General features: G+C 40.5%; 1 protein-coding gene across 1 annotated transcript in view; it reads right to left on the bottom strand.

Annotated features, from left to right (window-relative positions):
• Window positions 1–8,526: 8,526 nt before the first annotated feature.
• The window catches only part of PCOLCE2 (procollagen C-endopeptidase enhancer 2), a 70,512-nt gene continuing 59,222 nt past the window's right edge, over window positions 8,527–19,816 (bottom strand). Inside the window, exons 6-9 of the mRNA XM_045870062.3 lie at window positions 17,612–17,766; window positions 13,738–13,821; window positions 11,308–11,475; window positions 8,527–9,092 (exon numbers count right to left, since the gene is read on the bottom strand). Coding sequence (XP_045726018.1) covers window positions 8,962–9,092; window positions 11,308–11,475; window positions 13,738–13,821; window positions 17,612–17,766 — 538 coding nt within the window. The 3' untranslated portion in view covers window positions 8,527–8,961. The remainder of the gene's footprint in view (window positions 9,093–11,307; window positions 11,476–13,737; window positions 13,822–17,611; window positions 17,767–19,816) is intronic.

Here is a 19,816-nt window from a genome sequence, read left to right as displayed (position 1 = left end):
TTATAAGTTGGTAGTCTGTTTATTGTATTATCATATACTTTTATACATTTTTATTGAAATATAATTCACCTAGCATAAAATTCACTCTTTTAAAGTGTACAATTCAGTGTTTTTGTTTTTTTAAAATCATGGTAAGAAATGTCTCAAATGTAAAACATCAACATCAGCCCCCTTTGTGCTCCTTTCCACCTCCAGTGGCAGTCACATTGAACTCTTCTAACTATTTCTTATATTTATAAATACCATGTTTTGAAATAATATATTCACACAAAGACCTGTATGTGAACATTTATAGCAGCTTTATTCATGATCCCCAACTGGATCACTGAGAACAACCAAATGTCCATCAACTGGTGAATGGATAAACAAACTGTACATCCATACAGTGGATATTTATTTACTCAGTGATGCAAAATTGTATCAGCCTTCGGTCAGAGAAGCAGAACTACTAGGATATTTGCAGGCATACCTGTATGTTTTTTATAGTGATTTGTTTACAGGGATTTGCTGTTACACAGTTGGGGTTGGTTAAGCAGTCTCTATGAGGCTGTTGTTTCTGCACCTAAGAGCTTAGACTTCACAGGGGAGGCAGTTAGAAAGGGACAGGAGATGGAAAGTGGAAGAAACAAGGACAAAGCTGGAACCCGTGAGGACTGAGACCCGTGTCACTCTTCACTGTCTCCAACTTTGATAATGGGAGTATCCTATGTGAAAAGTTGCCTTTTGCCAGGTTGCTAAACATACACGTGACCCAGGAGTCAAAGACGCTGAAGGAGGATGCAAGGAAAGGTAGAACAATGTAGGCCAGACTGCTGCCCCACCCCGAAATGTGAGCCAGCCGGTAAGTCATACCATGTGGGAACTACAAAAGTGCCTGCCTGAAAGAGAAGATGAAGCCACTGCTTCAGTTCTGCCCTCCAAATTTCACACGAAAATGGGTCTTGTGGCTCACCCTATCTGGAAGTATATAAGGAAGAAAATTCTGGGAAACATAAAACAGCCTACCCAGGGTGCCTGGGTGGCTCAGTTAGTTAAGCGACTGCCTTTGGCTCGGGTCATGATCCTGGAGTCCCGGGATCGAGTCCCACATCAGGCTCTCTGCTCGGCAGGGAGTCTGCTTCTCCCTCTGACCCTCCCCCCTCTCATGTGCTCTCTCTCTCTCTCTCTCTCAAATAAAATCTTTAAAAAAAAAAAACCAAAAAACAGCCTACCCAAGTTGGCACAGGAACAGACTACTGATCTATGCTATAACATAGATGAGTCTTAAAAGAATTATGCTAAGTGAGGAAACTCATCACAAAAGGCTACATATTGTATGATTCCATTTACATGATATTCTAGAAAAGATAGAACTAGGGAAACTGAAATCAGATCATTGGTTACTAACATCTGGTGGGAGAAGATTGGTTGCACAATTAATCAAACTATATACTCAAAAAGGGTGAATTTTAATGAATGGAAATTATGCTTCATTAACCTGACAAAAATACATAAGGCTACAACTTACTAAAATAAGAAAATAACAGTAGACTTTTATAATTCATTATCACTCCAAAAGAAAACAGTGCTTGAATATGCAAGTTAGTAGCCCATTGTTATCATAACACAGTGGGGTGAAGTATGGTAATAAATACCAAGGTAAATTATTTTGTACTTTTTTTTTTTTTTTTAATAATTTTGGCTATTCTAGCTTCTTTTTTTTTCATATAAATTTTGGAATCTGCCTATCAATTTCTACTAAAAGGGTTAGTTGGGATTTTTATTGGAATTGCATTGGCACTGAAATTTTTGTTTTCCTCAGAAAATAATTTATAAAATCCAAATAGGCTGAGGTTATAGGCAGGCCCTGAGGAGTAAACCAGTTGGGTCTAATTATTCAGAATTACGCTAAGAAAATACTAATGGTACCAGGGATATGGCTGCCCTGAATTTCTCATTTGTAAGCTTATTTTTTAGCTTTCTGGCATCACTGTCCTGTTCATAAATGTGTGTTTCTTAAATATATACTTAAAAGAATTACCAATTATAGCATTTATCTTCATTTGATAATTTCATATTGTTTTCTTCTCCTGCTCTCCTTGTCCCCAGTTTGAAATAAATACTTTTGATATGCCATTCAAAATTAGGAAAAATTTTATGTGCTACCTACATGCTTTAAAAATAGCCATCTTTAAGAGACAAGACTTCTGATATAAATTAGATTACAGTAAAACAAGAAGCAAAACAGCAGGTTTATGTAGGAGGTAAATGTTTAAAAAAAGAACTGTTTCAACCAGGTAAATGACAGGTAAGCTCCATTTCCTTCATTCTGTAGTCTAGAGTTTCCTCTGTGTTGTATGTCTGTCTCTTGGTCTCTCTTTTCATTAGATAAGGCTATTTAACCCATTCTTCAATTTTAGGCAAATTATTCTTATTGAAAGATACTAAAAATTATCAGGTGCTATTTGAAAAGAATTTTGAGGAGGAAAATACTAGCTGCCTCAGTAACTCATCCAGAAATTTAATTAATTTTGTGAGGTTATTTTCATATTTAAAATTTTAAATATTTTAAAACTCATCCCCCCATTTAATATTTCAGTGGAAATAGCAAATAATCACTGCATTTTCTATAATGATTGTTTTAATGCAGAGGCTTTCTTTTTTTTTTTTAAGTTATAAAACTAGGCAGAAACATTTCTCTCAATGTTGATGGTGAATGGCACAAATTTGCTGAATGAAAATTTAGCATTATCTATGTGTATAACTATCCTAGGACTGATGTCCAGTCAGACACTTATCTAACAGTTTTATGCTCTCGAACCTATTTCATCATTTAGATTGGAAGAAAACTTAGATCACTTATTTCAACATTCTCATTTTATAGGTGAGAAAATGACATTTTAAGTAATTTGTCCAAGATTAAATCATGACAGATTTGAGAGCCTGAACTCAATTTATTGTATCAGGTAAGATACATTCCAAAGCTTTCCTTTTTTGAATTAATTTCTCATTGTAGGTTCATTTTGGCCAGAGACCAGAACTTAAGATGCCTAGTCCCTGCTTTTCCAAATGATAGTTTTTAAAGACTGAATTTATGACTGAGGACAGAAACAGAGACCAGTGAGGTGAGTAAGAGTAAGAGGGATAAGAGGGACAGTGAGGTAGTAAACATAAACAGAAAACCAGGAGTCAGTCTCAAAAAAGTAACAAGCCAGGGCATGGAGAGACCAAGGACTTAGAAAGGAGGCACTGGTTGATTTTATTTCTGTGCCACTTTATATCCTGATCAATCTGGTTATTCAAGGATCTGGAAACAATTTAAGACCTATAAGGGATCTCAGAAAGGATCCAATTTACCTTTCTCATCTTAAAGAAAAGCAAACTGAAGTTCTCCCACTGCTACACCGTGAAGGAGAATCCAAGTCTTTGCCTCATCCAGGAGGCTCTTAATTACATTATGTCACTGTTATTATTAATTTCTTGTTTGTAAGATAAATTAACCAGCTATATGAAATCTTTAAGTTTATAAATTTTCTTGATAGATTTCTGTACTCAAAAGCTCTAGCTCACTGTTTAAATGTAACCTAATCTTAGTATCAGAATCCCACGGGGATATCTTTCCAGCAAAAGATAACATTTCAAATTTATAATCAAATTTTAGCCTTTTTAAACCTAATTGCTGACTTTGTTTTTTAGAGGAAGAAGCAAATTACAAAAACAAAGTAGAAGTCTAGTTTTTAAAATGTTTTTAATTGAAGAATAACTGACACACAATGTTACATTAGTTTCTGGTGTACAACATAGTGATTAAAGAAGTTTATTCATTATGCTGTGCTCACCCCAAGTGTAGCTACCATCTGTCACCATACAACACTCTTACAGTACCGTTGATTATATTCCCCTTGCTGTACCTTTCATCCCCATGACTTAAAAGTGAGGATTTTAAATAACAACGTCAAAATTATCCAGAACAAACTTCTGTGTACATCCCAGAGCTACTTCGAATACCCAATTCTGTACATCCATGTATACTCCCACACTTGTACTTCCTTAGGCCCTATGTTAAAAAGAGGCTGTTAGTGTGTGAATCATGGTCCTCACATATTTAATTCAAGATGCTTAATTATAAAAGATTTTTAAAAATCAATATTTTGTCCTTGGAGTAGGGCTTATATATACATCTAAGCAACAAATTTGTAAAACTCTATTAATTCTAACAACTCACCTGCAGGTTTTTTGGCTTTTCTAGTTGAATTATCATATCATCTTTGCATTATAACAGTCATTCTTCCTGTCCAATATCATTTATTTCTTTTTCTTTCCTTACTACATTAACTAGACCCACCAGTGCAATTTTTAATGGAGATGTTGACTTCAGGCATTTTTGTCTTATCCATGACATGAAAATGCTTTCAGTATGTCACCATTTGCTGCAGGTTTTTTTGTCAGCTTAAGGAAGCTCTTTTCTATTTTTAGTTTCCTCAAGGTTTATTTTGTCATGAATAAATGTTGGATTATATCAAATGCTTTTCTGCATTATTAAGATCAAATGATTTTTCTCCTTACATGTATTGCGAATAGGGCTTAACAGAAACTTCCCCATTCTGTTGAGTCCACGACCTTTGTTTGACTCCAGCTTCATTTACCTAGTAATCTGATACTACAGTATGTGTACTATGTTGCTAGGCAAACTTGCTTGTGGTGTAAATGAACCCTGACTGGTAAATTGCATTGGATTGGGAGGAACTATAATGGAACTCTAAATACCTGACAGGGGAGCCACAGCTTTGGGTTTTCCTGAGTGTGTAACTCTTATAATGAGGCATGTCATCTAGGAGGAGCCTGGAAGCTACTATGCCTATGGCGTTCATATGAGAGATCTGGTTTCCGAGGAAATGGGAACTTTAAGGTGGAGCGTCTGCACCCACCTGACATGAATCGAGGCCCCTGGCATCTGAGACATTATCTAGGAAGGCCAAAGAAAACAGCTCATGGATGGCTGTGTGCACTGCTCCCAGTCTGGCCCTATCCTGTTAAGCTCTGGTCCTTGTTCTATAGCTCTGGGGATATTATGGATAATGAGAGAGGCCTGTGGTACTCATGAGTCTGAATGTTCAGTTGCGCCTACAACTGCCTAGCTGGCATTGCAAATCTAGGAATGCAGTGAAGTATGAACATTGATTTCTTGATGTTAAATCAGTCATGCATTTCTGGGATAAATCCAACTGGATCGTGACTTATTTTGTTTGTCGGATTTTGTCTGATAATTATTTTGTTTTTGTACCTATGTTCATAAGTGAGATCAGACTGGATCCTATGTTTGCTGAAATTTTGGTATTAAGATTCCACTAATCTCACAAAAAGAATTGCTGAATGTTACTTCTTTATTTATATTCTAGAATAGTATGTGTTAGATTGGTAGTATTTGTCCCTTCAATACTTGGTAGACCTCCTAAGTCAAACTATCTGGACCTGGAATTTTATTTGAAGAAAGAGTTTTAATTACTGTTTGAATTTCTTTAATGGTTACAGGACTATTTAGGTATTCTGTTTCTACTTGAGTCTGAATTGGTAAGTACAGTTTAGCAGTTTGTCCATTTCATCTAAGTTTTCAAATCTATTTACCTTCTCTGCTAGTTTTAAAATTTCAAACTCTGGGGGTACCTGGGTGGCTCAGTCTTTGGGCGTGTCTGCCTTGGGCTCAGCTCATGATCCCGGGGTCCTGGGATCGAGCCCCACATCAGGTACCCCGCTCAGCAGGAAGCCTGCTTCTCCCTCTCCCACTCCCCCTGCTTGTGTTCCCTCTCTCGCTGTGTCTCTCTCTGTCAAATAAATAAATTAAATATTTAAAAAAAATAAAATAAAAAGTAAAATTTCAAACTCTGTATCCTTTTATAGTTACCCTAGATATTTTAATGTAAAGGCTTAAGTTATCAAAGTTCTAAATTAATATTTTTATCCTTCTCTCTCTAATTAAAGGATCTTAGAACACTTAGGGCAAGCTCCCCTCTCCCCCACCTTCTTTAAATGTTTTCTACTCGAATTTACTTTTTTTTCTGCAAATTTGTTTGTTTGCACTTATATAAATATATCCATGAATTCAAGCCAAAGGAATTTCTGCTTAATATTACTTAACTCACGTTAGAATTACTCATCAGTAGCTGTTTTTAAATTTTATTTATTTATTTATTTAAGATTTATTTATTTATTTGACAGCGCTCCAGCAAGTGTAGGGGGGAGGGGCAGGGGGAGAGGGAGAGAGAATCCCAAGCAGACTCTGCACTGAGCATGGAGTCCCTACACCAGGCTTGATCCCACAACCCTGAGATCACGACCTGAGCCGAAATCAAGAGTCTGACGCTCAACTGACTGCACCACCCAGGCGCCCCCCTTCAGCTGTTTTATTATAAGGCTCTTCTTTAAAGAAGATTTTTGTTATTAGTTTCTTTCACTAAAGCAGTCCAGAAGATATAGTGGGAGCCTGGCTGTCCTTTCCTACGGAAAGAAAAAAAAGAAGGTAAATTTCTTCAACTAAGGTTAACCTTTGACTAAATAAGTTATATAACAGAATTTAAGATTTGGAAACTTTGCAAAATTCATATATTTTTATTATAGGAATTGAATTCAAAGGATGAAAATTAAGCTAACAGGACCCCCTGAAACACATCAGAGAGTCTGGAAATGTTTTATGATGTATTAGTATGGTCACCCATTTGTTCATCATGTGTATTTGAGTCCCCAAGTACAAGTACTAAAAACAAAAACAAAACTTAGTCAATTACACTTTGAAAAAATAAAATAAAATAAAAAGTTCCTAAAAGAGAAATAATTCCCAGAAGTCATCTAGTCTAACTCCTTCAGTTTATAGCTAAGGAAACTCAAGTTCAGTCAAAATAAGTGATTTATTAAACAAGAAAGAAATTAAGAAATGGTTGTTGGACCAAAAGAGCAAGGTCACTATTCAGCTTATCTCTGTTTTGAATAATTGAATTAAAAGACAAACCAGTGCCATTCGTTATGAACCACTGATTCCCTCAACAGTTCAAAGTCTTGTGTCAGAGATGTCAATGGTATAAATAGTTTGGAGTCCTTTTCCCAATTTTTACCTCACTGTGACTCAGGCACCCACCCAGCACAAATGGCAGTCTTTCTTCTGGTAATGCACCAATTAGAAGAGAAGGAGAAGAAATACAACAATCTTTTTTTTTTTTAAGTAATCCCCACACCACACCCCCCACACCACACACACCCCAGACGAGTCATCTCGAACTCCCGTTCGAGAGATCAAGAGTCGCGCGCTCTACTGGCTGAGCCAGCCAGGTGCCCCCCAAATACTGAAATCTTTGGTAATCATTGCGAAGTCTCATAACATGCGTTCTTGAAAGGAACTCCCCTGCCTTGAAGGTTAGAATCAATCAGGATTCCACAGTTACATCCTGGCTGGGCACAGCTGTGCCTTGTGGGGGGCCTTTCTAAAAGGTGGCACTGGCCAGGGAAGTCAACCACCAACTCCTGCCGTTCATCCACCTTCTCAGCTGCTGAATTCTCTGGGACTGATGGGGGCAGCCCAGTGGGAGAGGTTAGGAATGATTCCTGACCCCACAACCAGGCCACATTCATGGCTTGCTTGTGCTCAGTCAGCTGCCAAAACAGAGGGATTCTTCCTTTTGAAATTCTTTTTTTTTTTTTTTTTGCCTTTTGAATGGTCACTTCTAGGGCTGGGAATTATTGTGTTTACCCAAAAGAAACTTTTCCTTATTTCTAAACCTTTGGTTCTACCATGAGAGACCTTGTGACCCAAGTCTTTGTTCGTCCCTGATGTGCTTTCCCCCCCGCACCCCCGTCCTCAGACAGGGATGGTTGCCCCCTCTTCCACAGCTGCTGGCGGGCAAACTCCTGAGGGCTGGTTGCCACAGCCTTTGCAGGTTCAACAGCTGTGTGCAGAGGCGGGGAGTTCCTTCACAGTTCCTCCACCACTGAGTGAAAACTGATTCCTCAAAGGCCACAGCAGAAAGCATCCTAGCTGATGCAGCCTGATCCAGTTAAGTGGGGAGGAACAGGACCGGGGCATCAGACTCACCTCTAATTTCAAGTCCTATAAAACGACCCATGGTGATTTAGGCAGCAAAGGAAACAAAGAGCCAACGCTGCAAAGTCAGGCTAAGAGGGTTTTCCTCTGGGGCAGGGAGGGCGTCTTCTGGTGGCAGGGAGGGCACTGGGTTGGAGCCAGGACTTCTGAGCTTGAGTGCCAGCTGGGTCTCTTGGGAGATGTGTGCTCTAGATGAGTCACTAAATAGACCCGAGCTTCAATTTCTGTTACAAAATGAAGGAGGTGAACTAGATCCCTGAGGGATGCCATTCTAACACTAACGTTCTCTGATTCTCCAGAGAATTATAGTCTACTTACATTACTGGATCCATCTCGTCTTGGAATGCTAACTCTTTCAGCAAAGTGTAAATTGATGCCAAACTGATATGTAAAAAAGCAGGGAAGTTCCTTTTTACAGTGTTCCATTTTCTATAAAAACAAGTTTAATGGCTGCTATGTAATCATTTAAAAATATTTTATTAAGCACTGACTTAAAAAAATGCAAGAGAAGAATATAACACCTCAGAGCAAATGCTTGAAGGTAAAACAAATATCACTATAAATATTGCACTTATAAAATCTCTTTTTTACATCTTCACACAACTTATTTCTAAAATACCCTTTTACAGAGATGTATAAATAAACTGCTTCCACACTGAGAACGCTTGATACATTCAGTTTCCTGTCACCGCACTAAGTCTGCAGGTTTTCAATCACGCATCTGTTCCTCTCGGTGCAGACCCAGAACTTCCACCAGTGATATCGGAGGTCTCATACCTACATCATGTGAAGAGTAAATCTTTCTGAATGCTCGATATTTAATTTCTACAGAGAAAAATATAGATCTTTCAAAGGCAATGACAGAATGCAACTTAAATCGACACAGTTCACTATTAACATTGCTTGTCTTTCAAGGCATCCAGAAGCTTCTGATTCTTGGTCTTGAACATCATGATAAAGCTGTCTGGCATGATTTTGCCTCGCCCATCTTCACCCACCTGGCCCATAATAATGTAATTTAGACCTAAAAAAAAGAGAATATAAATTTTTTCTCTATGTGTATTATCTTTTTAATATTATTTTTAAAGACTTTATTTATTTGAGAGAGCGCACATGAGCGGGAGGGAGGGGGAGTGGGAGAGGGAGAAGCAGTCTCCCCGCCGAGCAGGGAGCCCGACATGGGGCTCGATCCCAGGACCCTGGGATCATGACCTGAGCCGAAGGCAGACGCTTCACCGACTGAGCCACCCAGGAGCCCCTCTATGTCTACTGTTTTGATACAACTTAGACTATAACTTACCTCTAGATAAATGATCTGTAAATGGTATAACTATACATTTTGTCTATCCAGGATAAAGTCCGGTTTAAGCCTCTCATTAGAAAAAAATCTGAATTCAACTAAGTTACATGTCCCAGCTCTGCCACCACTAGGCAGATGGATGGAGTGAGGAGATCCGGTCACGCCCTGCTCTGCGCTGCTGTAGGCCTGGGGGATTGACTGAGCGTCTGCCGTGCACAATGCACTGCGTTCATGTGGAAGGCTGTCCTTCCTCAAGGGGCCTCTGTGCTCCCGGACACGTCATCCCCAGATGGCCTCTCATCGTCCCCTAGTGCTTCTGGATTCCCAGGCATTTGGCAACTAACGATCCACTGTCTTCTGCTGCTGTGGTCGACTTGAACTGTTTTCAACATCTCGAGCATTTATACTACGGTCGTTTCTTGAGGACATGGGTGCGTCATCTATTTGCACTCTCACAGTTCCTTGCAACAAATAGGTACTAAGAAGTACTTCTGTCAGAGACACACTCGTTTGTTTAACAGTGTGTCTGGCTAAGTTAGGCCTAGACTGGGGCCCAAGCTATTTTGGATTCAACTCTGAAGATCTACACTGTCTGAGAAAAATGTCCTAAAGGAGGTGTGTATTACCGTCTCTTATTCTCCCTCTCTCCTGTGTGTCATAAGAGAAATATGTGTGTCCTTTTCTCTGGCATGACCCTTCCTCTGTGGGCTACCACTGTCCTCATAGTGACCTTGAGCCTCTGCAAGCTTGGAGGGCTGTGCAGGTGGGCGCCTCCTCAAGGCTGGGCTGCCGGCATTGTGGTGAGACCGTGCAGTTCAGTTTCTCCACGGACGTTACCTGCTTCTCCTGGCAGTGCGGGGGAGAAGTGTTAGCTCTTACAGAGCCTTTGCTATCCCCTCTGAAGACTCAACGTGAAGCTGCTGGCCTCTAGGCTCTCCCTCTCTCTCTCTATCTCTCGTGTGTGTGTGTGTGTGTGTGTGTATGGTTTGGTTTGGTTGTGGGAGAGGTTTGTAATAAGACTGAGGAAAGGAAGGAGCTGGGATTGGACAGAGAAATCATGGTATATCACCCAATGGAATACCAGGCATTATTACCATTCCAGAGAGAGAGAGAGATCTATCTACATGTGTCTTTTGTGGAAAGATGTCTACACACATCATGTGGGGAAAGTTGCAGACCTATTAGAGCACAATCTCATTTGTCTAACTGTGTACACGTGTGCTTTCTATAGATAGAAACTTTCTAGAAGGAACTTTTCATGGTATCTCTGGGGAAAGGGAAAGGCCTTCACTTTTTATTTTATTTCCTTCTTTACTTCCTTAAACTTTTCAAAAACCATAAACATACATTACTTTTATAAGTTAAAGAACTTGTGAAAAAAAAAAATCCTGCACCTCTGGCTCTGGACTTTTTCCTTTTTTTAACTTTCCCTTTTCCATAATTTCTCTTAAACTGATTTCCATGTGTGGATTTGATGATTCTATATCTGCAAATGATACCCAAATCTTTAATTGTAGCCATATATACCTCTCTCTTCTGAACTTCAGCTCCGAATTCCCTGCTCCTTGCTGGATATCTTCCTCTAAACTTGCATGGGCCCCTTAAGTGCAATAGCTAAAAATCTCTTTCCCCCCGAACTGCTCCTTCTGTGTCTGTTCCTTGTTGATCCAGCTTCAAATGCTTCTTGGATCTTTCATCATTTCCACTCTCTCATCTTCTGCCACAAGTTACAAGAACTGGAACCAGAGCCCCATTCTGCCTGACTCCAAAGGCCTGCCTTCTACACCCAAAGTGGACAACAGATTAAGCCTGATCTCACTTCCCTTGCTCAACCAGGGCATGGAAAGATCCGAGACTTGCTTGGACTCTCTCTCTCTCGTTCCCTTCTCTGTCCTCGATCTCCCCTAGAAGAAAGACCAATGTCTTCCTCCATACTTACCTCTCCTGAGGAGAGGGCACTGTTTGCAGACCACAGTGACCTTGGCACTCATGTTCTTGCCAGCCTGCTGAATTGCCAGATTTCCCTCTTTGTAGATGTTGATGATTGAGACGGTGGCATGCAAGCTTCCACCTCGGGTGACAGTTGTGATCACGGTGCCGGCCAATACTGCCAAAGAAAACATGTGGAAATAATATGGCCCCGAAGGCAAATGCAGGCAGAACTGAAAATAATTGTATGTTCTTCTAAGTTTCAGATGGGTAACATTTTAATGTTCAAGAGAAGGCCATAACAGAGCTGTCGGATTTGATTCTGCACATTTGTCCCCAGAATTCAGGTTGGAAAGAAAGAGGCCATGGAGCCATAATGTTACCCAGGTTACTAGGTGTTGATACCCAGGACAGAAACCTAAATGTCTCCTGCCCTGCAGTCTGTTGCTGAGGTGGGAACTCTTTACAATGTTTTATCCAACATGGGGACCATTTACCAAGTAAAGGAGAGGCTTATGAGCCTCCACCTATGAATACGCAATAAGACCTTGAGTTTTTAGACACAGTTCGGGTTGCATGACAGGGGTTTGAGCCATGAAGATCTGAGTCTTCCTGTCTGTGTGGTGAGTGCCTACCTTTCTGTGTCTTTCCCCCTTGCTCTTTAGCTGTCCTCTCTCCTTCAACTCGGGTTCATCCCATGGGTCCCCATCTCTAATTATCAGTAAATATCTGTGTTTTTTCTGGGTCTTTCTTATCCACCTTGTATATCTCATTTAACAAAGTAATGTTTTCTTGCTTTAAAAAAAAAAACAAACCAGGGCACCTGGGTGGCTCAGTTGGTTAAGCGACTGCCTTCGGCTCAGGTCATGATCCTGGAGTCCCGGGATCAAGTCCCACATCGGGCTCCCTGCTCGGCAGGGGGTCTGCTTCTCCCTCTGCCCTCTTCCCTCTCGTGTTCTCTGTCTCTCATTCTCTCTCTCTCAAATAAATAAATAAAATCTTAAAAAAAATAAAATTAAAAAAAAAAAAAAAACTCTAGCAAAACTCAGTTGCTTTTCATTATGTAACCCTCTCTTTCTTCCATCGTGATGTAAGAGGTTAAGAGTCTCACTTCGGAGCCATGGAAGGCTGGCTGCTATATTTCTCAAAGACATGCTTTTGGTGTTTTGTGGGTGACAATTCTGTGTGGTGCGGGACTTGGATTGGGAGAATGTTTTATGAGCCTTATCCCTGTTACCAATGCAGGCTGAGAGCCAGTGGGCCACCGGGGATAGTATTTGGTCATTTTGCCATGGAAGAGAGTCACAATGGAATAAATCAGGTTTTGGACTTGGCTGACCCGACCCTTCAGGATGAAGTGAGAAGTCACTGCTTATGTAGCAGGCAAAATCCATAAAATCAGAATTCTTACCATGCCTTACTTTGATTCCTGGTGGTCAGTGTTCACTGCACAATGTTAGTCTAGAGCCAAGGGAGATGTTAGTCTAGAGCCAAAGGACATGGGGGGAGATTTCCTTAAGCGCCTCCCACCGAAGACTAGCCTGCATGTGACAGCAATTTGTTTTCATTTTTACGCCTGTTACTTGAATTTCAGCACACAAACTCCAGTAAGGCTTAGGGCCCTAGATTCTTCAGTGTCTTCACACCTTTGCTACGACATAGTTCGTCTGGGCTGCAGAGAGTCACCACCTTCAGGCACAGAAAAAGCAAGCCAAGCCTCTTCTGGGAGACCCTTCATTCTGGGTAACGTATTTAGGTTTTAGCAACTTTCTTTTCCTGACAAGACTTTTCTTCAATGTCCCTTTTAAAAATAGCCCACGTAATTAAACTTGGTATCTCTTGCTCTTTAGTGATTTTTACAGAAAGTGCCATTTTTTTTTTTTTTTAAATTGGAGAAAGCTCTTAGAAATTCTAAGTCATTAGGTAGTATCTCCTCAGGTTTCAATTTATAAGCATTTCCAAATAGATTTCAGGTTCCCAAGTTTTAATTTAGTACTTTGGAAGGACATGACAGAGGAAATACTTGAATTTCTTCTGAGAAAGGCCAGCTTGGATTGGTTTCTAATTTACTTAAGTGGAATTACAGATGTGTGAAAAAATACCCAGGACATGAAAAATATGTGAGAAAAAGGGTACAGGGTTTTTCAAGAACACTGAGCCAGCCAGAATACACAAAGCAGCAGTATCATACTCCAGGAGTCAAACTGATAAGTTTATGTGAAAAAAAGCATATTTTCTGTATACATATTATTCTCAGTTGTGAACTCTAACACTTTGAACAGCACTAGTCAACGTACCTTAGGGTATAGGAAAATCTTTTCTTGGGTAAATGAAGAGTGTAACTGACCCTTTACCATCACATTCATGGCGGTTCCTTTGAGATTAAGCATGCAGTCTCAAGTTTCTGATTAAAGAGAAAAGGAGGGGTTTTATTTCTTACCAAAGTTACTTGAACAATAATTGCTCTCCAGAGTCCCCGTCCGTCTACACTTTTGTTGACACAGGGCCACTGTGGGTTTTAAACCTAAATTCAAAGAAGAAAGACATAAGATTCAGGAAAATGAATTCAAGCGTGATTGGTGTTTAGACCTGAATCCATCTATTTAAAATTTCTATTTATTTCCCTGAGCCACCAAGCTGTCATTGCAATGAAATCATTCGAAAACATTCAAAACAAATTCTTTAAGCTACCAACTACTGCTCTAATTTCCTCAGGGTAACTCAATACCCTCTGCTGAATTTTAAACCTGCGATCAAAGATAACCCAAATTTAGCCCTATTCTCTTCTTCCCTTCTATATAACTAACACTCACCAAAACCAGATGCAGTCTCCATGCGCCCTGCTTAGAAGAACCCAGTACAACAAATAAGAACTCAGAAAATACAGGTTAATTCTTCACTTTACAAAAGGCATCCAACGGTGCTCCCCCTGAGGATAGAGGGAGCTTTCTGGGTGCATTTAAAATACACAGCTGCCCAAATGTGAGTGGTATACGTTTGGAGAAACACTGCTCATGCGTAAAGTGTGTTATACCTGTAAATAGCTGTAACCGATCACTGAACATTTATTTTGAGCCTATCATTGCCTATAAGGATCTTAAGAACTGAGAAGTTGACTAATTTAAAAATAAAATGAAATAGGCAAACACAGCAAAGGTGTTCTTCAGCAAAGGTGATTTTCGCCCTCGGGTGACATTTTGCCCGGCCCGCAAATAGCTGTGGCTGTCACGGCAAGAGTCGCTACTGCCATCTAGTGGGTAGATACCAGGCATGCGGCCAAACATCCTACAAGAAACCGCTCCCCACAGCAAAGCATTCGCTGGCCCAAAATGTAAATGCTGCCAACGCTGAGAAACTGGGGGTTAACGAAATGAAAATATTTAACTCCCATTATCATCAATAAAAAAAAGTCTCCAAAATATTTGCTAATTATTCACTTATATGTGGCAATATGCTAGGAAGAACTAAACAACAACTGGAACAGAATTGTACTCCCCGGGCAAGATTTTGCAATTGTAACATTGCCCTTCTGATATGTTTTGTGAACTCTTCTGTGAATTTATTTATTTAGTCTTAATTTGTACCCATACTTAACTCCAAAAAAGGATCTCAAGTGGATCACAATATTAAAATACGTACAATTTAATGTTAAAATACATATAATAGCATCTGTGTGTGTGTATAATTTTTTTTTTTTTTAAGACAAAGAGCTCAGAGAACATTTAGAGGGAACATGGTTCCAGAAGTTGGGGACCTAACTTTACCTAATGAACTGAGTCAAAAAGTAGCAGCATTAATGGTTCTCCATGTCTGATGAAAGAGCATGCTTTCCGTGGACACTGGAAACGGCTCTTCTCAACCTCGGAACATCAGTCTGGAAACTGGGTGCGTGTCCCACCCTGCTTCTTCCCTCCCATCGGTAGATCCCTGCTCTTTTGGTTTTAGGTCATCATTAGAGCACCCTGAACCTTCTCACCTCACTGTCTGCTCTCTCCCTGCACTCCCTGCATGGCAGGTGGTCCCGGGCCCTTCCTCTCCAGATGCACCTGTGCCCATCTCGGCGGGTCCCCCCACCACTCTCAGTGCTGTGGCTCCATCCTTCCCAGACGTTCCCTCTGCCCTGTCTCCATCACTCAGTCCCAGGCTCACATGTCTTCCTGCTCGTCCTTCATCACCAAGCTCTCAAATTTAGACATCCTAACATCCAATGTAGCTGTCTCTCCTTCAAGCTCTTATCTTTTCAGTCTCCTTTGCTAGTATATCCTCCTTTTTAAAAAGTTGGGAGTTTCTAGAGATTGAATTCCAGCCCTTCTCCTTTCTCCCCTAACCCCTCCTTAGGTGACCTCATTCTGGATCACGGCGTCAACCAGGTATATGTTGATGATTCTCAAATGTAAATCTCTTGCTGAAATCTCTTCTGGAGGAGGCCACGGATCAAACTGGACTTGACTAGTCCACTTGAGTGTCTCACAGACACCTCAAACCCAACAAGCCACAGCTTAACTAATGACTCTACCCCTAGAACTGGTTCTCTGCTTCAGTGAATGGTCTCATCATCCCCAGAGCTGTGCAAGCCAAGCACCCCCCTGATCTCTCTAGTCCAATTAATCACCAATGAAAGACCTGTCAGTATCTCCCAAGGCCCCTGGCTTGCACTATAGTCATCATTTCTTGACTCTCTCTGTATTTCTGTCATTGCACAGTTCACCTGGACAACCACAAGCACCTGTGATCTCTGGACCCTACCATCCATTCACCTCACAGTGACCAGAGTGACCTCCACGAAGTGAGAATCTAATCCTGAACTTTGCCTAAATCCATCGACAGTTTCCCCCACACTTAGGATAAAATCCTAATACTCTAAAATACTTAGAAGCATAAGGAGAGAGGTGGTAGGACCTAAAGATGGAGCTAGAAAGAGAGGCTAGTACAACACGTGAAGGGTCTTATACATGGCATGAAGGAGTCTGACTCCCGTGCTGCCCATTCTGGTAGCCACTAGCCACAAGAGGCTTCTTACATTTAATTAAATTAAAATTCAAGTCCTCCGCGTCACTAGCCACATTTCAAGGGTCCCCTAGTGGCTACGGTATTGGATAGCACAAGTGTAGACCATGAATTCAAGTGGGAGACATGGTCTGCTTTGTGTGTGTGGAGTGGGGCATACCGTGGGGAGGTAAGATAGGGGAGCTCAAGGATGATCTACTAATGCTGTGGACCATACTTGGGAAAGCAGTGAAGAAGCAGATTTAAGGCAGAAAATAGTGTGATAAAAATGAGTTGAGTTTGATATGTTTTAATTTAAGTGGTTAGCAGTCACAAAACCTTAGGAGATAATTAGATGTTTGCAATTTCAGAGAAAGTTTAGGACTGAAGATAAAAATCTAGGGAGCCAGTTAATTCACTGGAAAGAATAAGGACATCAGTGTCCCCTGAGAGGAGCTGGAGAAATAAGAAGTACTGCTTTAATATTAGGCAGTACATGTCTAGGCCACAAGGTGGCATACTTGTGGAGTGCTCAGAAAAATCAGCCCTTTCTGGAAGTGCCTGCACTCAGGTCAGGCCTACTTTGGGTGCAAGCAGAAAATGGTGGGCAATAAAGCGGGGCTCATTTTCAACCTATCTTGTGTCTTAACTTCAGATCCTTCATTCCCACTTTTTTCTAAATTCTCCCAGATTTAGATTTTGAGATCTGATGCCTGAACTCTCAGTGGGTGAAGCTGACAGGATGTAGAGACTCGGCACGGGGCTCCACTCTTGCCTCTCCATTTCTTAGGTCATGCCTCAGACCAGAGTTTCCCAACTGGCTTCTACAACACACTGAATATTTTTGTTTGATTTACCCCAATTTGGGAGAAAAAAAATGTATTTTGCACAACCCATTTCAGAGTGAAGCAAAACAAAAACAAAACCCAAAAACCTGGCAGATGTGAAAATGGACAAGTATCAAGGCCCTAGAACTTCAATCTAAAATACTACAATTCTATGTAATAAAAAGAAAGCCATAATTTTTATAAGTACAGAAAAGAAAAATTGGGCTTAAAATGATCTGTGCCTATATACCAGGGTTCCTAGTATTTTTTAAGTGGTCATAATTTTCTTAGATGACAAAAATTATTTGCTTATAAACATTTTTTACACCTTATACTTTTCTTTCATTAATGGAGTCGTATTATTCTCTTAGATACGTTTTCATCTTATTTAACTTATTTTAGTTTCAAGTATCTTTGTTTTAATTTTTTTTTTTCCTACCTCAAAAGAATTTTTCTTACACTCCTGAAGTTTGTGCACGAACATCAAAACAAAAGACTCACCTGTGGTTACAGGGAATGTGGTGGTAACAGGTGGTGCTGTAGTTGTAGGCAGTTTTTTTGGCCTGAATTTATAGTGACCAATAAACCCATCTGCAGTTAAACTTAAGTCTGATAAAAACTGAATGAGAAGTTCATTTCTCTCAGATACAATTGGCCTAAAAGAAGAAAAACATTAACAAAAATGTTTTTAAGTGGCATCCCTCTGAAATGGAGAATTCTGCTTTCCATTAATTTTTGATAATAGATTGATATGTGTAACCTTAAAAGTTAAAATACTTCAAAAGGCAAAAGTCTCAATCTGCTCAGTATTAATGCTACTAGCTAACATTTACTGCGTGTTTGCTCAGTTCACCACTGTGCTTTATGTGAACTCTCGAATTCTACCTTCACGGCAACCCTATTATTATCCCTTTCTTCCCGAAAAGACAAGTGAAGTTCAGAGAGTTCAAGTGATTTGCCCAGGGCCCTAGAGCTAGTATGTAGGGGAGTCAGGATTTGAACCTAGGACCAGGGAGACATCGGGACCAATGTAAACATGGAAGCTGTGGCTGGTTCTTCACGAGCACCTTAGCATTTGGCCTGACGTGGGAACCACACTGCTTCTTTTGACTAAGACTCTGGATTTGAGCTGGCCGGGGAGCTAGGGATGCTGGCCAGAGAGAGTCAGATGGAGAAATCTGATGAACAAATTCCCACACCCTGTGAAGACTCAGCCAGAGGGATCATCTCAGCGGGCTGGTCACCAGGGGATAAGAAAGGCGGGACTTCCATTTCATTTTTAACGAAAGCTCTGATGCATGCCTGAAATGGAAACATTTCTGTTTATAATCTCGGTAGCGGAATGCTGTGAAGGAGAGAGAGAAAGCGATGGCTTTGGTGGTTATGAACAGCATCATGGAGAACTCTAATTTTAAAGCTATTTTAGGGGCTTGCTGGTTAGCTGGCACTAAAGATTTAGTGGTGACAATAACTGAGGCTCAGAAGCACTCGTAAGTCTTAGGGGATAACTATTACATAAAAGAGTTTCATTTGAACTTTTTCTATTATTATTTAAGCAATGGTTAAAAATACTGTGCGGCTAATTCTATTAAAAGACTAATTCAGGGGCGCCTGGGTGGCTCAGTCGTTAAGCGTCTGCCTTCGGCTCAGGTCACGATCCCAGGGTCCTGGGATCGAGCCCCGCATCGGGCTCCCTGCTCGGCGGGAAGCCTGCTTCTCCTTCTCCCTCTCCCACTCCCCCTGCTTGTGTTCCTGCTCTCGCTGTCTCTCTGTCAAATAAATAAATAAAAAATCTTTAAAAAAAAAAAAAAGACTAATTCAGAAGTGGAAAAAAAAACTGAAAAGGTTATTTAACTGAGTTAATTGGTGGTTTGACTAAACATTATTGAGGCATCTTCTCAGCTGACCCACTTTTTTTTTTTTTTAATTGAGAGAGAGAGAATGATAGAGAGAAAGCATGAGAGGGGGGAGGGTCAGAGGGAGAAGGAGACTCCCTGCGGAGCAGGGAGCCCAATGCGGAACTCGATCCCGGGACTCCAGGATCATGACCTGAGCCAAAGGCAGTCGCTTAACCCAACTGAGCCACCCAGGGGCCCCCAGCCGAACCACATCTTAGGCATCAGTGGGCAGCAAATAATGAGGTAACTCCATTTTTTCCCCACCTATCAGCTACTTTGAGTGAGAACGTTTGTGTGTGTGTTGGTGGGGGAGGTAGATATGTACTTGACCAGACCAGTTAGAAAACTGCAGGATCTTCTCTGTCCTGAAGTGTATAATCTTCTGAGCCAAGGGATGGGACAAACCTAAATGTGAGCTTTGTGACCTACATTTAGCATCCTGGTCACAAAAGTGATGGAGATCATTGAGAATCAAGCCTTTATCAGAAATATTCTGTCTTGCTTTTGAAAACACATTCCATTAAATAAATACAATGTGCATGAAACACAATACCCCACTACAATTACAAATAAAATACATTAAACTTGTTTAAATGATAAAATTACAAAAAGCACTTATTATAAGCAGCAAAGGAAACCCCAAGACCTAATCAGGTCAGCCTTCTGGGCACGATGTTACAATTATAGTGATCATCTAATACCTTTTCTATGAGCTAATCTTGGGAGCGTTAAATTGGAAATTGAATTTTCTCAAGGAGGAGTATTTTAGTAACAAAGACATATTTTTGTTATGCTGCTACTGAGCTTT

This window comes from Mirounga angustirostris, unplaced genomic scaffold, assembly GCF_029215605.1.
Source record: "Mirounga angustirostris isolate CCGP_5_RB_7025 unplaced genomic scaffold, mMirAng1.0.hap1 SCAF_1, whole genome shotgun sequence".
Classification (NCBI taxonomy): Eukaryota; Metazoa; Chordata; class Mammalia; order Carnivora; family Phocidae; genus Mirounga; species Mirounga angustirostris.
The sequence above is the reverse complement of the archived record's forward strand: the minus strand, read 5'-3'. Positions and strand labels throughout refer to the sequence as shown.